Here is an 18,707-nt window from a genome sequence, read left to right as displayed (position 1 = left end):
CTGCAATACGTGCCTTTTACCTAGAGAAATACAGGCTCCTTTTGACAGCTGCTTGCTGACAAACATCTGATGATGAAGAGAGTAATGCCCCATAATTGCTTGTATCTAGTCATATGCTGAGGGTGTCATTTCTCTTCAAGGCTCTGACTACACTTAAACTATAGAGTGGGCATTGCATCCCTTTCTATTTAGCCCCCTGGAATCTTCCCAGGCATTGAACAATTTCCTGTTTATTCAGTGCTGGACATATCAGGATACAACACATGGGTGTTAGTGAACTCTGCACTAACTTCTGACGTAGCAGGAATGTGGTGAAAGTTTCCTGGATTTTATGGATAAGGAGCAGGAGACTGAAACAGCTTTAGGTATGTGTTGCTTACCCTTCAGCTCTCTAACAGGTGAAATATAAAGCTGCCTTGCCCCAAACACTTATTTGTCTTCTGCCATCTAGCTTAAAGGTTAACAGTACATTTCTTATGCACAATATAAAAAATTGAGTGTCTTAGGTCATTGTAAATGATTTTGCAACACTGCATGCAAAATCAGAAATTATGTGAGTTTAGTCAGGGACTTCTAACTTTGATTTTGTAAGTTTTCTTGTTATGCATATTGAAGACCAGTGTTATATAGAATCATAGAATCACCTGAGTTGGAAAAGACCTTTAAGATCATCAAGTTCAACCATTATCCCAGCACTGCCAAGGCCACCACTAAACCATGTCACTGAGGGCCTCATCTACATGATTTCTGAACACCCAGGGACAGTGATTCCACCACTGCCCTGGTCAGCCTGTTCCAATGCCTGATCACCTGATCACCCTTTCAGTGAAGAAATTGTTCCTAACATCCAATCTAGAACTCCCCTGGTGCAGCTTGAGGGCATTTGATCTTGTTCTGTCACTTGTTACTTGTGAAAAGAAACCGACCTCCACCTCACGACAACCTCCTTTCAGGTAGTTGTGGAGAGTGATAAGGTCCCCCCTGAGTCTTCTCTTCTCCAGACTAAACCCCCCCTAGGTCCCTCAGCTGTTCCTCATCAGACTTGTGCTCCAGACCCTTCACCAATGCCGCTGCCCTTCTCTGGACCTACTCCAGAACCTTAATGTTCTTATTGTAGAGGGGGGCCCAGAACTGAATGCAGGATTCAAGGTGCAGCCTCGCCAGTGCCCAGTACAGGAGGAAAATGTATGTATTTCTGTATCTGAGCCTATTATATTTTGAAGACCCTGAAAGCAGATGTGTCCACATCTGATTCCTACTACCCTTGCCTCAGTGAGTTATGATCATCACTGACTCACTTTTCATTGTAGTTTCTAACATATCGTTTTACCAACAGCATCTTTCTAATGCATACACCAGTGGATCCCAGTCTGTGATACATGTACAAGACAAACAAACATGTTCAAAGCAATGGGGAAACATTCCTGGAATAAATTACTTGCTCTGCACCATGTGAAGCCAGGAGCTGCTACTGCTATTTCATTTGGGTACCACCATGACAGAGAAATACTTTAAGATTACAGGGTAAGGTCATAAATTGTCTGAGTTCACTAATATAATTCTTACAAATGAGCATCTGCCTCTTACAAAGTATTGCCAGTGCACGTGAATTGGAACAAGCCATCTCAGGACTGTCAAACATACACAGTTACTTAAGACATACCATGGATGTTGCAATGCAGGCTAGAACTTCAGCTCCCAGAACAGGTCCTTTTCTACCAAAACTACCTTCCTGTTTACTGAAAAGTACAGGTTCTTTAGCTTTTCTTTACGCCATTCAAGCCATGACAACCTTGCCCACTAATATCCATTTACAGATTTTCCCTATACCTTTGTCAAGAAAACTGACTTGTTATTTTGCAAAGATAACAACTTTTCAGTATAATAATTTTACTTCTCTTCCCAAAATTTAACAGTGGAAATGCACCAAGCATTTTAGAAGGAGTAACATGTATTGCCTTCTTTCTCAGGTATCATTTAATTTAGTTTCTCTGTGGAGCTGATGTCATTTCTTTTAAATAAAATTCACAGTGTGGGTGGAAAGCATGCTGGAGTTTGACACCTGTAGGATGGAGATGGAAGTCATAAGAGGTCAAAGACACCTCAAAAGCTGATATAACCAACAGGGGGCTTATTACTTACTGTAGATTACATGGTATTATAACCCACAAAGCATACCTTTCAAGTGTGGTATCTGGTCTTACTCATCTGCAGTTGAACAGTAGTGAATTTCATGCTGTGCTTATCTTCAGAACATTTAACAAACACACTGGTTAAAAAACAGGCTGGTGACATTTGAAAGAAAGAAAGCATGTTTGGTACATCAAGGCCCTGCAGAATGATACTTTCCTTTTCATGTGTGGGAGAATTATGCTATGCTGGACTCAAACTGGAAAGGCTACATCATCTGAGAAATCAACATATGCTCAAAATGATTTGCTGTCATACACCAGGAGCTAAAAAGCCCAAATACTAATTTTTTAGAAAAGCTGCAGCTCAGGAAATGGGAAACAGCTATGCCTCAAATTCTGCAGTATTTTAGACAAAAGTATCTCATTCCCAAGCTCATTTTGGACTGCATTTGGCTTACGAATGAGAAAATTGTTCTTCATCATTAATGATATAACTACACATAAACAAGTTAGTGTGAATAGCAGTCAGGAAGCAGCAGCAGCACACAAGGGCAGATGCACTTTCAGACCAGTGCACAAGTGAAGAAATTCAAGTGAGCTTGTCCTTCAGCAAAGAAGGTAATAAATTCTTTGACTGTAAATACATTAACAAATCCCATTTTCTAACTTTCACAGCATTTAAAATAATGTTTTTGTTAAAGCAGACTGTCGAACATTCATTTAGAGCAAAATGAAGAAGTAGAACCCATGAAAATCTCTACCTGAGACCTTGCCTATAATACAAAGAGACCCTATATAATAAAAAATTAGAAACAGCAGTAACTTCTAATATGATCATTAGGATTAGGAAACATCCACTACACTACTATGGATTGTAGTTCCCTAAACTGTCATCCTCGTTGTGGTTGTATTTCATGTGTAGCCCTGCTAGGGACTTACTATTTTAGGGATTTTGACCTCTCAAACTTGCATCTAGTCTCCACATCTGTTTCTTAAATTAATTTCTAATTCATCCATTTAAACAGAGCACTGCAGGTAGCAGATGAGAGCTAAAATGCACTTTAGGATCCCCTTCTTGTGGACCCTGCTGTTAAAGGTTCAGTTGAACTGAAAAGAAACTTACATAAGCAAAGTATCCAACATAATGGGAAGAAAGCCATTTCTGACCTGAGAATGTATAGAAAAATAATACCCTATTTCACTTATTGTTACAGTTACACTGTAGATTGGACTGCAAGAGCTGAACTCATGTTAACATTCAATAAATTATCTCATTAGATAGCAAACCTAATATAATAGGTTTATAACTGCTCTGGACACTCAACTTGTGCGCTCCAGGAAATTCATTGATTTTCATGGGCAAGTTTTCCAAGATATTTGTAACCATTTGCTAGACTACACACACTAAATGTAATAATTTCCAGGTCATGGACTGCAGCTCCTAATACAAAGGAAGAGAATTCTGAGCATTTCTGCGATATCAATCACACACAGAGTTCAAACTAAAATACATATATATATATATAATTTTTTTATATTAAATTCTGTTTTCAGAAAGACAGCAGTTGAATTTCATCACTAGAGCAGATGGTTAGAAGAGATTTTACAGGCTTTTCTTATTTGTAGGATATTCTGGAAGTAACATCTTTTTTAAGATGGATGCTGAACTACCCAAATAAGGGATTTCTGTTTCCATGGAAATTTGAGTATTTCTGCATCAGGGAGACAAGTGGCATTCAAAAGGAAACCTTTTTTTTTTCTAGCTACCTCAAAACTGACCCTCATCAGGGAGTAACGATAGTACACAGGGTAATGGGTTTAAACCGAAACGGGAAGTTCAAGTTAGATATAAGGAAGAAATTCTTTACTGTGAGGGTGGTGAGGCACTGGAACAGGTTGTCCAAAGAAGTTCTGAATGCTCCATCCCTGGCAGTGTTCAAGGTCAGAGCCTTGGGCGACATGGTCTAGTGTGAGATATCCCTGCCCATGTCAGGGAGCTGGAACTGGATGATCTTAAGATCCTTTCCAGCCCAAACCATTCTATGATTGTGATTACTATTTCAGAATGAAATGAGTATGTCATTTCTAGGATCAGGGCAGGTGGTGACTGCAAAGGACCAATAGCTGAGATAAAAATGACAAAGACATCATTTTCTTTCCGCAGCCAGTAAGAACTGTGCAGCTCTGGTATGTAATCTGTCTGGGCTAGGAGGCTACAAGATACCTCGCCAATTGGTTCGCAGCATAAACAAAGGATTTATGTTCCCTCTACTACATCAACTGAAATAGGTTAAAGGAAGTACTTGTTGGGGGAAAAAAAAAAAAAGAAAAAGACATACACTTGAAAGTAAGACTATAAAACTCATGTTTTGATGCATAGGTACCTGGCAGACACATTTGTTGTGAAGGAAACGCATTCATTAACAAATGTCAGTGGCGTTGTTCCAGTGATGTCTTCCCACTGGGCAGGGGTGGTTCCTCCTGAAATGAGATTAAAAAACCCAAAATGTTAAATTAAAGCCCAGCGAGTCTGCAACTTTCTTGCTTCTAAAAATATTTTATATTCTTCTGAGTTTTTAATTGTTATGAAACCAGAAATAAGCCCAGATGTGTCTTCTCCTCAGGTCCATGTTATTCCGCTAATGCTAGTAGGATCATACAGGATTCCCCTAAGAAAACAAAGCTCCCAAATGATTTTCAAATGTCTGTCTTGCAGAAGAGTTCCAGAAACATTAGCAAAGGCTGAATTTAGAGGGAGAGATGTAATGTTAGAAATTACTTTTGCTTTGTCTAGACTCTTCAACTGCAGGGCAAAATTGGCCCAGATATAATGCAGTTAAACTCCCTTTTGAAGTTTTCTAGACGATCCTTGCAGATTTACTGCTCCTCCAAGAAACATACTCAAACTCCCCTGTATTGAGGAGACCATTCCTCTCTATTTAAATGCAAACACTTTTTTGAGGGTGACATGTTGTATTTCAGCAGGTACCTAACATCTTTGTATCAGAAAATTGTAAAGGCATGGGTTCTCTGGAATGACTCATGGCATATTTCAGTGTGTAATGTATCTTATGCTGGGTCAGTATTTGAAATCAGTTTGAAAATTAAGAAAGATGCTAACTTCTAAACAGAATAAATGTATGCAGCTCATTTCCACCTTTTAACTGAGACTGAGACGCTCATCACTTTCGAGTTATAGCAAGTACAAAGTGTTTAATTCCACTATTTTCCTTGAAGCATACTGCAACATTATGTCTGCATTACACTTACGCTGCTAGGCAGAGGTATGTTGGTTTTCAAGAAACAAACTGTAAGGAAAATGCAAAAAACCCAAGCCCAAAATCTATGATTATATTACACATCTCTTGTTAGTCAAAACAACAAATGTTATTTTTGCTATAAAGGAATTGTTTGGAAAGTAATTTATTTTCACAGGCTTTCATCCCAGTCACGTTTTCACCAAGATTTCCATGTGTACCATCAGCCCATGTTGACCAACAATTTAAAGATGCAGATAAAAAGCTCTAGTATTTGCATCCTACCTGTTATGCTGCATAGTAGCCTTAAAGTAGGTGTGTCACCTCCATAACCATTCATGATCCCATCGCTGGAGGCCTTAGGGATGGGAATGGTCATTGTGATGGGTTTATGGAACTTCCTTCTCCTGGGCTCCAGCGTGACTATAGGACTGAAGGTAGCCTTGTTGCCTAAAATCTTCTTCATAAGTTCGGTATGCATAGGTTGAGCCTTTCCAAAACAAAAGGCAATAACAGAACAGGTATTTGAGAACAGTTTAATGAGTATGTAAAGAACTGAGTCTGTATATTGCCACAAAACTCTTAAGCTTTTACACTAAATGGCACCATTTCCCTTGAAAATCTGCAGCCAGAACAACTGACTGCCAGCGAGAAGGGTAGATCTCCCTTTCTCAACTTTCCCATGCCTCCCTCCTCTTCCTATCCCCTTTTTTGGTGCTTCTCAGACCCTTTACAGTATTAATTTAATTCACTTAACCAGTAGCAAATGACTTCCTTGTCACCTCAGGGGGTTTTGTCCACCTTAGAACAAGCTCTGAGCTATTTTAATTATTCAATTATTCATAGGGGATTTCAGCAAGGACAGTCTCCTGGCCAAGGTAAGCTGTGGATGTGGGCAGCAGGAGTCGGGGATGCAGGTAGGAGAAAAATTTCCCTCTCCTTTAGTAATTAACTGCTAGCCTGCTTTACTTCATGCTGAGAATCTGCAGATTTGACCCAACTATTACAACACTTTGTACTTCTCTGATGCCTTTCATAAGAAGCATTTAAGAAATTATTCTATGACCTGTTATGTTAATATCATCATCAACTAAATTGGGTGCTGTTCCCAAGATCATACAGACAGTTAACAGACAGGAATATCCAAAGCTTTGGCTGTTGAACAGAATTCTTTGTTATTATTATTTTTACTAGAAGCATTCTAGACAACAACCTACAACATCATAAGCTGAATAAGCTGGATCTCCATTCCAAAAAGGTGATTTCACATGATAAAAAAAAATAAAAGAAGAAAGAAAGATACGCCCCGTAGTTGTTTCTCTGTACCTGGAGGCCAACACGAATTCTTTTGGTGAGAGCCCCTTCTGGGAAGACTGCCTGCACTTGTGGTACAACAGTGCTGCTTAGCACACCACCCTCTGGTCCGATGAGATTACTGTCCTGTTTGATCCGGGATACCACTGCAAAGTACTGAGGGAAATCTCGGGTGACGATGCGGCAAATACGTTTCTTCTCAAGCTCCTCTGGGGTATCAAGTACTGAGGCCAAAAGAGAAGATGGTCAGAAGACCAGCATTTTTGTACAAACAATACAGTGTATTTCAAAGTACATTCAAGCTTTTCACAGTTTAACTGCAACTTACAAAAGTATTTTGTCTAGAAATCAAAGGGGAAAAGGAAACATACCCCAGTACTTTAAGTTCAGATAAAACAGAGAAATCAAGAAAGGAACAGAACTAACTGAAGGGAGCTTAAGACAGCAAACTCAAAACATTTTGACAAAATCCCCCAAATTGGTAGGGAAGCAAGCAAAGGGATTGGTCCAAGCCCCTTTCTACTTCAAGTGCTTACACCATGGTCTGGAGTAGCATCAAGTAAACTAAACTCCAAATGAAAAAAGTACCGAAGTCTGAGTTCAGGTCTAAGTATTGAGTTGGCTGGTTTACTTTTGGAACTTTTTTTGTTAAAAAAAAATCCATCAAAACTAGTAATAAATTCTCCAGGTCCTAGACAGCCCAATGCCATTCTGTTCCCTCCAAAAGCAAGAGTACACATGACTGACATTTCCTTGCACACATGTAGCTGCTTGGTAAGGATTAGTATAATTGACTTATTTTGGAAAGATGTTTGTTACGGAAGCTTTTTGTTCAACACTAAGAAAAGAAGCAGCAAAAAATGTTCAGTGTAGCATCTATTCTCAACTTCATGATGGTGGATTTTGTTTTGTCCCACTACTTCAGCAGAACATGCAAGGGAAGCACAAGCATGCAGCACACCTGCTGGCTTCTATACTGAAAACATGATTACGCTCTAGTGTGACTGAAATGAAGTATCTGGAGAACGCAGTGTCAGAAATACTAGGGTGGTCCAAACATGAGGAGTTAAATAGAATAAATGGTAGAAGGCTATGACCCTCAGTTACAGAAGAAATGTGGAAGCAGAAGAAAAAAGTCACACTGGGTACCTTCATCCATCCCATTCAAGATTTCGTTCAGTTCATCTTCAGTGTATTCACAGAAGTGCTCCTTCCAGCTGTCCCCATTCTCACTGCGCAGGATCACCAGCTCTCGCTCTCTCCCACGCAGAGCAGCAAAATGGGGAATCTCCACAATCACAGGCCTGGCACAGCAACACAGCGCATTAAATGCACATGGGAGAGAAGAAGAAACAGGATTAACAGCCACTCTATTCAGTCTGCTACAAAGTGACCTGGAATTCTACCTGTTAAGCTAGAATGCTTCTGTATAATCCTAAATGAGTAGGTCACTAACACATACTAGATTTTTATAAGGACCCAGTAAATGTTGAAGGACAGATTACGAAGTGCATTCACCTCTTTCCACAGTGTGAATGGTATCTGGTAAAATAATTAACAGGAAATTTAGCAACTGTTTTGAAAATTCATAGAAAAACTCATGCTCATTTTAGTTGTCACTACTGTCTGGGTTAACCTGCACAACTTCATTTCAAAGAGAATCTACTGTAATGTATATCAATAGTGGGACAAATTCTGATCTCAGTTATACTAGTACAAATCAGAATAATTCATTGCAACTGGCGGGCTATTGTATTATGTGCCAATTTTACTTCTACATATTACAATGAATTTATTCCTGATTTACACTCTGGGAAAGATAAAAGAGGTCTGAGGAGATTATCTGGGTTTCTATTTCAGTATAAGAGAGAAGAATTAGCCTTGTTGCCTCACAAGCAGATGTCAATATATGAATCAGTGTATGTGCCACATATATACAACACCTGCACATATATCTAGATCTACATATATATGTACATATATATCTATATATCTATCACATATATCTAGATCTACATATATATGTACTCTTAGAAATAAGAGAGAAAATACAAATATATTTGTATATACACTTCTTTAATTAGAGGACTTCCACAGGTTACCATGTACGTAGTAAATGCCATGTGCTGGTGCTATCCAACATATATGTTGATAAAAAAAAATTTAAAATTTACAGTAGATTCCTTTTTTCTGTCCCCATCCAGGTTGCTTTGCTGCAGACACCAAGCACATAACTAGGAAGATTTCATGCCAAACAAACAAAAATGAAGGCCACAGTACTTGAAGAAAAAGATAGAAACATATCACCAAAACAAAACCACATATCACAAGGGTTGAAAAATGGTCCACTAAGGGTTAGGTATACAAAACTGCAAATGATAGAAAGAGACAATATCATGGGCATAATGACATAAAAAAATCATATTGCAGAAGGAGGAGGAGAATGGGGAGGTCAGCATCCATCAATTTGTTTCATCTCTCCTACCCAAGGAATTTGGTCCCAGGAGGCCCCAGCTGAAGGATTCGGCTGACCAAGCTTTCTCCCTCATTAAGTGGGGGAGGAGCCGTAGGCAGGTGAAGTTTACTGAGTACATCCAAAGCAGCAGTGAAAGAAAGAACATAAATAAGCTTTATGTATTTTTTGTGCCAGAATGCCAGTGCCACCCATCTGGTCCACAGAGTGGAATTAGGCTGTACACTGAATACAGTTTCATCCTAGTGAGGACAATTTGGTGATAAGCAAAATCAGTTTCCTTGATTTAGGATATTTCTTGCTTATGGGAAGGCAAAGGAAGTTTTGGCAGTGAACTCAACAGGAACAGAATTCAGACCTTAGAATGCATCTCTGTAAACGGTACAGTAATTTTCTGATTTCACTGCCAGCACAACATCTAGAAAAACTCTTGCAGGAAGGTCACAGAGATCTGAGAATGAATAAAACTATGCTATGTCTTTCAGGTGAAACATTCTCATCAGGTAGAAGAACCATTAAAAATAAAATGGGAGACACTCTTTAAGATCAATTTGTGTGTGACAAAGATAATGGTAAGACTAAAAGGGACAGCACAGTATTTCTTCTGCTCTTCTTCTTTCTTTCTACTTCTCTTTAAAAATGACCTGGTGGTATAAAGCATCCAATTAATAGCTTGTTTGCTGTTACTTGTGGTATTAAGAGCTAGCCTGTATGTCAAAAGAAATGGTGGCTTGCTCTTAGCATCACATTTGCAGTGTATTAGAACTGCTCTTGCTTTTTAACCATATTACAGGAAAAGTGAAATAACCAGAAGATGTCTTGGGTATGTTCTCCTTTCACACTCCATAGAAACGCAGTGGGCAGTTAAAAGCAACCGATCACCTATTTTCTCTCCCTCAGCTCAATCTTTTAGCAAAAGCACTAACGAAGGTAGTGGCTCTGATGACTGCCCATTATAATAGGATTTTAAAGCAACTGATTTGTTCCTAAATGGACTGTAACTATTCCTGTTTACAGAGTCACTTTTTTTTACAATTCCTGAATGAAAGGGTTCCTTCAATCATCCACTTTTGGATGCCACAGTTGATAGGGAGAACAGCTGGTAAAACAAAGTGTGGAGAACTGCTGCTTTCAGTTGAAAATCCCTACGACAAGCTCAGCAGCAGCCACAAATCTGATCTTTCTATGAGGTTTGCAGCATAGGACAAAAAAGACATACAAAATCTTCCAGAGTTGTCCCATTGCTTAATTTAGCAATTTCAACCCCAGAAAAATCAAAGATGCTGTGCTTCCCTGATAGCCCAATTTACTGGTAACACAACACAAGTCTCTAAAACCACGCAGCAGTAACTTGTGTTGCACATGTAGCAGGCTTTACATTTGGGCTTTAGATCAGTGCTGTGCTAATCATGCCTTAGATGCAGATTATTTCCTGGCTGCAAAGGGTCCTTTCCCACTATAATACCACAACACCAAGTAATAGTTCTGTGCAAGGAAGCACAGTAATCTTAGTGCTAGTGGTAGAAATACCTGTTTTCAAAGGAAAAGGCATAAAAGCTTTGTGAATTGTCAACTAACAACTGATTTGTATTTCACACAGCCGGTCTGTTACCATATGTTACAAGCATCTTTTCCGATAAAGGAACCATTTCAGTGCAACTTGCAAACAAGCAAAAAATAGACTGAAGATTTTCCATTAGGCCAGATGACAGCCCTTACCCAAGAAACTGAGCACCAGAAGGTCCCACTTCTATCAGGCGGCTTGCCAGACCTTCACCTTCCACCACAGGAGGCATGGTGGCCAGTCTGTGACGTTTCACCAACCGGCAAGTCACTCGTGTTGGAGCAGTGCATTTCCGTGGAGGAATAATGATTCGGAGTCCATTGTGTCTGCAGCCTCTCATGGCACCCCCACGAGCATCTACCATGAAACTAACTAGGAAGCTGAAAAATCAGGGGAAAGAAAATTAGATACAAGCCCTATCGAAGCGCCTTTGGTTACGTTCCACATACGTAACAAACTACGTATGTACATATCACTGTTTCTCAAGATGTACAATTTGAAAAAGCCTTTCTCCCATGTGAAGCACCAAATCATGCTAAGGTCATTTATTAGATAAACTAACATCTGCTATCTAAGAGTTCTTCCAGAAAGTCATATTTTAAAGTGCTGCTGTTGGGACAAATACCAGCAGTCACTAATAAATGTGAGCACATGTGTCTCTACCTATTAGAGACAAAGTCAACTGCAAATACCACTACTCTGCACCTGCATGCATCTCCACTGTAAATCTGGCACTCTTTAGTTATCTTATTGAAGAATATTATTTATGACTTATGGATATAAAGCCAATTCTGACTGGAGGGACTGTAGGGGTTCGGGGTGATTTTAAGATATCTATATGATCTTCTTCTAGTTATTTACTAAACTATAATTTCTAACAAAAAATGGTTTGGATTTAAAAAAAAAATAAATAAAATTTCATTACGGAGCATGTGGATACAATTCATATTACATGAGTGGAGCTAGCACCTATTTATGTAAAAACCCAACACATCCTTACTGTTTGATTTTGGTGACATGACGATACATGCAGTCACTATGTAAGAAGTTCATTTATGGATTTTTGTCTTTCCACATTACTTTCCACAGCAATACAATGTCCCAGTGGAAAACTTACAGAGGCAGAAAACTATCTTTAGAGAGTCCTCTTATTTCTTTCTTTTTCTTTAAAAGGGAGAAAAACATTTCATGAAATTTCTTTTGTCCTGAACTTTTAATAGTGCCATATATAACCAACAGGCAGATTTTGACAGATTTGTTACAAAGACTGGGGACATTCTTGGGAAAGGTGTAGAACTACTTCTATTTCTTTTTTTTTAACTGATTTATGACTTAGGATCATGCCTGATGTGGGATGGGAATGCCAGATTGCTGGAAGTGAAAATAAGAGTAGATGAGACAGAATGGTACCAGGCCTACTTCTAGCCACTAAAATAGAATCATCACACTGGGAGTCGCAGAAATGCTACTGAAGGACCTGCAATAGAGAAAAGCCCTTATAACATGAGTAACAAATACAGGTATTTTTCCACCGTTCCCTTGACCGTTCTGTGCAACAAAGATTGCATCCATTTCTTGTCCACACAGCTACAAGTAATTTCACATGCTGTAAAAACACAACACTCAACACACCGTGCAAATCAGAAAAATGGGCGATGGAAAGGAGCTACAAGCGCAGGTCAGAAGCACACCATGCACCACGGATGCCAGTCTTTCTCACGCATGCAGTCTCCTATTCTACTGCCATTCATATACCTCTAGGTTTTGTTTAGTGTAAAAGTCTGGGTAGTACAACCATTATCTCATTCCTTAGAGGTTGGTGTTTCTGTGGTTTTAACAAGGGGGGAAAAAAAGAAAATGAAAACATTTTACAGCTTTGATTCTCTGGGGATTATCTGAGAGCTTGGAAGCTTCCTTCACAAAACACACACTTTATACATACTAAAGCACAGATGAAAGACGAGCTTAAGAGATACTAAATGCTCAATTGTTGCAATAATACTGTAGCTTTATCAAAGTGGTTCTGAATTACATTTTGGAGAATCGGTCCAAGTCTCTATTATGATGGATGCATTTAGAGGTAGTTAACAATACTGAGTGCTGGAAGAAGAGTTTCACATTTTGATGCTAATACTAGGAGCAAGAGAAACACCACCCCCACAATTACCCAAACCTAATGAGTGCACTTACTGAATTAAATTAACATTCACATTTTTCATTGTGTAAGATGTCATGAATACAATTTTTAGGATTCAGTTATTTCCATTATTGACATACTACTCAAGATTGAATACTTTAACAACCAGATAGCCTTCTTTTGCTGTCCATCACTGAAATATTACTGTTAGGTTATCTATCTGTCTCATGTCCTCCTTAGCTATCTCCCCATGTGTCTCAGCAATGCCAAAACCATGGTTAACTGATAGAAGAATACATAGACACAAAAGGTAAGGGTCCAAATCAAATAATCTCCCTTCTGAGCACAATAATGGGTTCCATTGCTTTTAATACAATCCTTTTTCTCCTTGTAGTGACTTCCTTTCAGACTAAGAGATAAGCAGAGTGCTGAAATCGTGGTGCCGTCACATAAAGAACACCTCATACACTTCAACAATTAAGATAACCAGCTTGTGGCATAAAACCAATATAAAAGCCAAAGAAGCAGGAGTTCTCTTTGTTTTTGACTATCTGTAACAAACTTGTAGCTCACCGCATACACACAGTCTTATCCTGTGTTCTCACACCTGTAAAACTCAGGATCTAATACAGATCAACTAAAAATGGAGGGTGGCATTTGTCTCTAGCAAGCACTCGAGATGCAGAGGGATAGCTCTGTGTGTTCAGGCCTTAAAGCTGCAACTCTTTCCTTCAGCTCAAGTTTACTGAATGTGCTGGTGGGTCTGTCAGTCAATCTATCACAACATCTATCGGTAATCAATCACTGAAACCAAGCATAGCTCAAAAGAGTGGAAAAACAGGCCAAGGTTAAGTATCACTGGAAAGTGGACATCAAGAAAACAGAATAAAAACAGTACGGTGTTATTATTCAGGGTAAAAACAGCTGTTTCTATCATAAGGAAGGTCTATTGTACTTACTAAATAATGGACACAATCTAGCAAACAGAAGCGTTCACCACATATACACCAAAAAACAGATTTGTGCTCTATCACAGAAATAGACCCTCAGATTAAATGGGGGACTCCTGAAGGGCTTTGTGACTTCTTCAACTGCCAGACAGCAAATCCAGACAAACACAGAATTCTGTGAGGACAGCACAGAAAGATTAGCGCCAATTGCCGCACGAGATATGGAGAAGACAGTTGACAAAACCAGCTATATACTACGAAATTTCAAAAAAAACCCAGAATTTTGGACAACTAGCATGAATTAGTGCAAAAGAAAGAAATTGAAGGACAAAATTCCTCAGCTCCAGAACCATGGCATAAAAGTCTGAAAGAACAGTACATTGATAGAGGACTTGTAAAGCTGACCCAAGTAGAAAAATATGTTCTTTTTCACCATATCACCCTGTTTATTTCCCAACCATTTGCCACATTTCTTTTTTCATCCACTTATCTAATCCAATTTCTTCTTCCTTTTTTTTTTAATAAGCACATTTCACATACTTACTGCTATACAAAAGGGTCAGACAAATAATTTGTAATAAAGCATTTTCTGAATCATAGCGGCCTCTTTTTCTGCCTATCTGCTACATAACAGGGCATCTGGATGATGACATTACTGTTCCAGGACTAGGAAAGCTTTGGCCTTTTGAAGGACTGTGTATATCAACATGCAAATAATCTATACAAAACCAACACATGACCTAAAACATTCTTTCTGAAATGTGTATTTAGAAAAGTAAAAAAAATTGTATGACTAATATAGAAGAAAAGTAAAATGCACATTAATCATTTTGTTGCCCATGCACACATGCATTATTTTTCCCCTCCTTAATGTTTCTTTGGTCAGATGTTGTTAAGTGACAAGGCTGAAATAGGAAGAGATTGTACTCAAATGAACAGACAAAACTAGCAGGAATAACTAGGTAGATTAAGGCATCACTCTGGGAAGTGGCACATTATCACAATAAACTACCATGGTCAAAAGACAATAACACCTAATTCTAGCATATGAATAACCCTAAAATCATACAGACTCCTGAAGCTTTGTTGCATGCTGCATGCAGAGAGCCAGTGCTTTGCTTTACCATCCCTGAGAGGTACCCGTTCAATCTTTGCATTGGTCTTCCCTGCTCTGATTTCAAACTTCCTGAAGAGCCTCCTTCTGCCAAGGGTACTGGGCACCCTCTGCTAATGCCAATTTTCTTGTGCAAAAAGGGACTTTTGGCTAAGTAGGATACATGGATCATTCCATGTGTTCCAATCGCAGGGAGAACTACTATAAGCGCAGGGCAACCAAGATGATTAAGGGAGTGGAGCATCTCCCTTATGAGGAAAGACTGAGGGAGCTGGGTCTTTATAGTTTAGAGAAGAGGAGACTGAGGGGTGACCTTATAAGTGTCTATAAATATATAAAGGGGGAGTGTCACGAGGATGGAGCCAGGCTCTACTCAGTGGCAAACAATGATAGGACAAGGGGTAATGGGTGCAAACTGGAACACAAGAGGTTCCACTTAAACTTGAGAAGGAACTTCTTCTCAGTGAGGGTGACGGAACACTGGAACAGGCTGCCCAGGGAGGTTGTGGAGTCTCCTTCCCTGGAGACATTCAAAGCCCGCCTGGACACATTCCTGTGTAACGTTATCTAGGTGTTCCTGCTCTGGCAGGGGGATTGGACTAGATGATCTTTTGAGGTCCCTTCCAATCTCCAGCATACTGTGATACTGTGTGATAAGCACTGCCAACAACTATGTACAAAGAATGAAAGGGAGAGGGCTCATTAAGGAGAAATGCAAATAGCTTTGAAGAGTTCAAGAGGAAAAAAAAAAATAAATAAAAGGGATTAAAGGGAATCAGAAAGCTCTTGCAGGTTATCACCAGAAGAGGAGAAGAAAGAGGGAACCCTGAAAGTATTAGGCTGCTACATGTTCCTTACATACTTTTATGATGATTTATTATAATATTTAAAATTTAAAAAAAAAATAAAAGAAACTAAAATAACTTATAGGAACTCCATGTTGATATAATAGCTACAATTTTCAAATGAGGTTAAAGATAGTTTAATGGGGGAAGGAAAACCTTAGCAGAGACTAACTGGTTGGGAGAAATGAAGGAAAATTGAGAAGAGGGAAAACAATACAAATAGGAGAAAACATTTGGACAGCTGATAAGTAGGAAAACATTCTTGTGAGACCTTTAATACAAAGGTGGACAAAATAACTGAACTGACTGATCAAGCAATGCATCAAAATAACATGTACTTTCCATCAGCAAAAGTCCATTTCAGAAGATGTTCTAATGTCCTTCCCGTAATAACTATATATACTGGAAGCATCCGTCTTTAGCACTGATTTCAGCTTATTCTGGCAGCCCATGGCAAGAACTTAAATTTCAATTAAGTGATGATTCAAAATCAAAGCAGATTATTAGTTAAAGCAGCAAAGTCAGAATTTGTATGTCAAGGGAAACCAGGGCAACACCATGACGATCTTTCTCAGCACTCTTAAAGAAAATGAGGGGTAAATCGGGATTCCTCTCTTTTCTTTTTTCTTTTTTTTCTTTTCTTTTTTCTTTACTTTTTTTTCTTTTTCCTTTTCTTTTCTTTTCCTTTTTATCTTTTCTTTCTTTTCTTTCATTTTCTTTCCTCTTTTCTTTTCTCTTTTCTTTTCTTTTTTCTTTTTTCTTTTCTTTTCTCTTTTCTCTATTCTTTTTTCACCAGCCTCTGGGAAAATTGAATGGTACAATGGGCTGTTAAAAACTACACTGAGAGCAATGGGTGGTGGGACTTTCAAATATTGGGATATACATTTACCAAAAGCCATCTGGTTGGTCAACACCAGAGAATCTGGCAAGAGGGCTGGCCCAGCCCAGTCAGAACTTTTACATACTGTAGAAGGGGATAAAGTTCCTGTGGTGCACATAAAGAATTTGCTGGGGAAGACAGTCTGGGTTATTCCTGCTTCAGGTAAAGGCAAACCCACTGGTGGGATTGCTTTTGCTCAGGAACCCGGACATACTTGGTGGGTAATGAGGGAAGATGGGGAAATCCAATGTGTACCTCAAGGGGATTTGATTTTAGGGGAAAACAGCCAATGAACTCAATTATATGCTGCCTGCTATGTAGACTTTTATAGCCCACCAGCTAGATACCTTCAGGTTACCAGCGAGCATCCCTGACTTCCCTTCAACCATCATCCCAACAAAGAATGAACTTTGATGAAACCAGACGAATTCTGCGGTATCATCAGCAGGCAACAATCCAGCACTGCACACAGCCTCTCCTGCTCTGAAAGACTGTTACAACATATGTAGCCTGACATCATGAACTCGGCAGCTTTATAGGGATTGGAATGCACTAAGGAATGATCTCTCTCTATTTGAGTGTGTGTGGATGTGTATATATATATATATGTCTGAGACAAGAGTGATGGTATACTGGAAAATGTGAGACCTGATCATGACATGAATCGTATGGAATAAGGGGTGGATACTGTAGCAGTAGCAGTCATTTTTCTCCTTCTTAGTAGCTGGTGCAGTGCTGTGTTTTTGACTTTCAGCCTGAGAATAATGCTGATAACACCGATGTTTTTAGTTGTTGCTCAGTAATGTTTACTCTGACCAAGGACTTTCTCAGTTTCATGCTCTGCCATGGAGGAGGGGAAGCTGGGAGGAAGCAGAGACAGGACACCTGACCCACACTAGCCAAAGGGGCATTCCATACCACAGAACATGCCCAGTATATAAACTGGGGGCAGTTACCCAGCAGGGCTAGATCACTGCCCGGTCAGGCTGGGTATCGGTTGGTGGGTGGTGAGGGCTGTATTCTCTTCCCTTTTTATTTCCCTTATCATTATTATTATTGGTGGTAGCAGTAGTGGTTTTGTGTTATAGTTACTGGACTGTTCTTATCTCAACTCGTGGGAGTTACATTCTTCCGATTTTCCTCCCCATCACTCTGGGAACGGGGCTGGGAGGAACAGGGGGGGAGTGAGCGAGCGGCTGCGTGATTCTGGGTTGTCAGTTGGGCTTAAACCACAATACTTTTCTTTTCTTTTCTTTTCTCTTTTCTTTTCTTTTTTCTTCTTTTTCTTTTCTTTTTCTTTTCTTTCTTTTCTTTTTCTTTTCAAGAAAAATATAAATAACAAAAGCAATTCTTTTCTAGGAAAAAGTTAGAGACTGCAGGGGAGTCTATACATGCTTCTGTTAAACTCATGGTTAGCAGGTAGATCAAGCATTATCCAATCTCCTCCAATTTAGCAAAATTTACTCATAAATTAGAGAGGATTTTTAATTCTTTTCAATTCCAGAGCAATTGAAAACTACATACTTGCCATATGAAAGGTAACTACATCAAATAACCTTGGCTACAGCATTGTTCTGGTTGAGGGCATATATAGAAGGCCCCTAAATCTTTCAGACTGTTTCCATGCCTTCTACAGAGAGCAGAGAAAATGGTTCCACTCAAACAAAACACAGGTATGTATGCACTAGATTTATCCGCCTTACAAGGACAAAATGTTGTGGTGCATTTTCATGAAATAGCTGCATTTCAGATCTGAGCCCAAGTTATTTATTTTGCAGAATTAACTTGGTTTTATTCTGTATCTGTGCTCATCTGAAAGATAATATCAGGTTGAACAAATAAACTAAAAACTGAACATGTCAGCAGTAGGGAGGGTGGGGTGAAAACAGGTACTTATTGTGTGATACTTATTGTGTGCTTTATTGTGTGCCAGGTAGAGAGAGCCTTGGGTGACATGGTCTAGGGTGAGGTGCCCCTGCCCATAGCAGGGGGTTAGAACTAGATGATCTTAAGGTCCTTTCGAAACCAAACCATTCTACAA

At 39.2% G+C, this 18,707-nt stretch overlaps 1 protein-coding gene across 28 annotated transcripts in view; it reads right to left on the bottom strand.

Moving 5' to 3' along the window:
- The window catches only part of ANK2 (ankyrin 2), a 367,179-nt gene that overhangs the window by 33,639 nt on the left and 314,833 nt on the right, over positions 1-18,707 (bottom strand). For 17 of the 28 annotated variants that reach the window (XM_062620856.1, XM_062620858.1, XM_062620853.1 and 14 more), the window contains 6 exons: positions 10,896-11,120; positions 9,189-9,287; positions 7,853-8,007; positions 6,716-6,927; positions 5,675-5,879; positions 4,517-4,613 (listed from right to left, as the gene is read on the bottom strand). In XM_062620856.1, coding sequence (XP_062476840.1) covers positions 4,517-4,613; positions 5,675-5,879; positions 6,716-6,927; positions 7,853-8,007; positions 9,189-9,287; positions 10,896-11,120 — 993 coding nt within the window. The remainder of the gene's footprint in view (positions 1-4,516; positions 4,614-5,674; positions 5,880-6,715; positions 6,928-7,852; positions 8,008-9,188; positions 9,288-10,895; positions 11,121-18,707) is intronic. The other 11 variants (XM_062620860.1, XM_062620875.1, XM_062620879.1 and 8 more) reach the window with 1 other exon arrangement.

The sequence above is a fragment of the Pezoporus occidentalis genome, unplaced genomic scaffold, assembly GCF_034315485.1.
Source record: "Pezoporus occidentalis ecotype Australia unplaced genomic scaffold, CSIRO_AGI_Poc_V1 ctg224, whole genome shotgun sequence".
In the NCBI taxonomy this organism is placed as follows: domain Eukaryota; kingdom Metazoa; phylum Chordata; class Aves; order Psittaciformes; family Psittacidae; genus Pezoporus; species Pezoporus occidentalis.
This window is presented reverse-complemented; position numbering and strand designations above follow the sequence as displayed.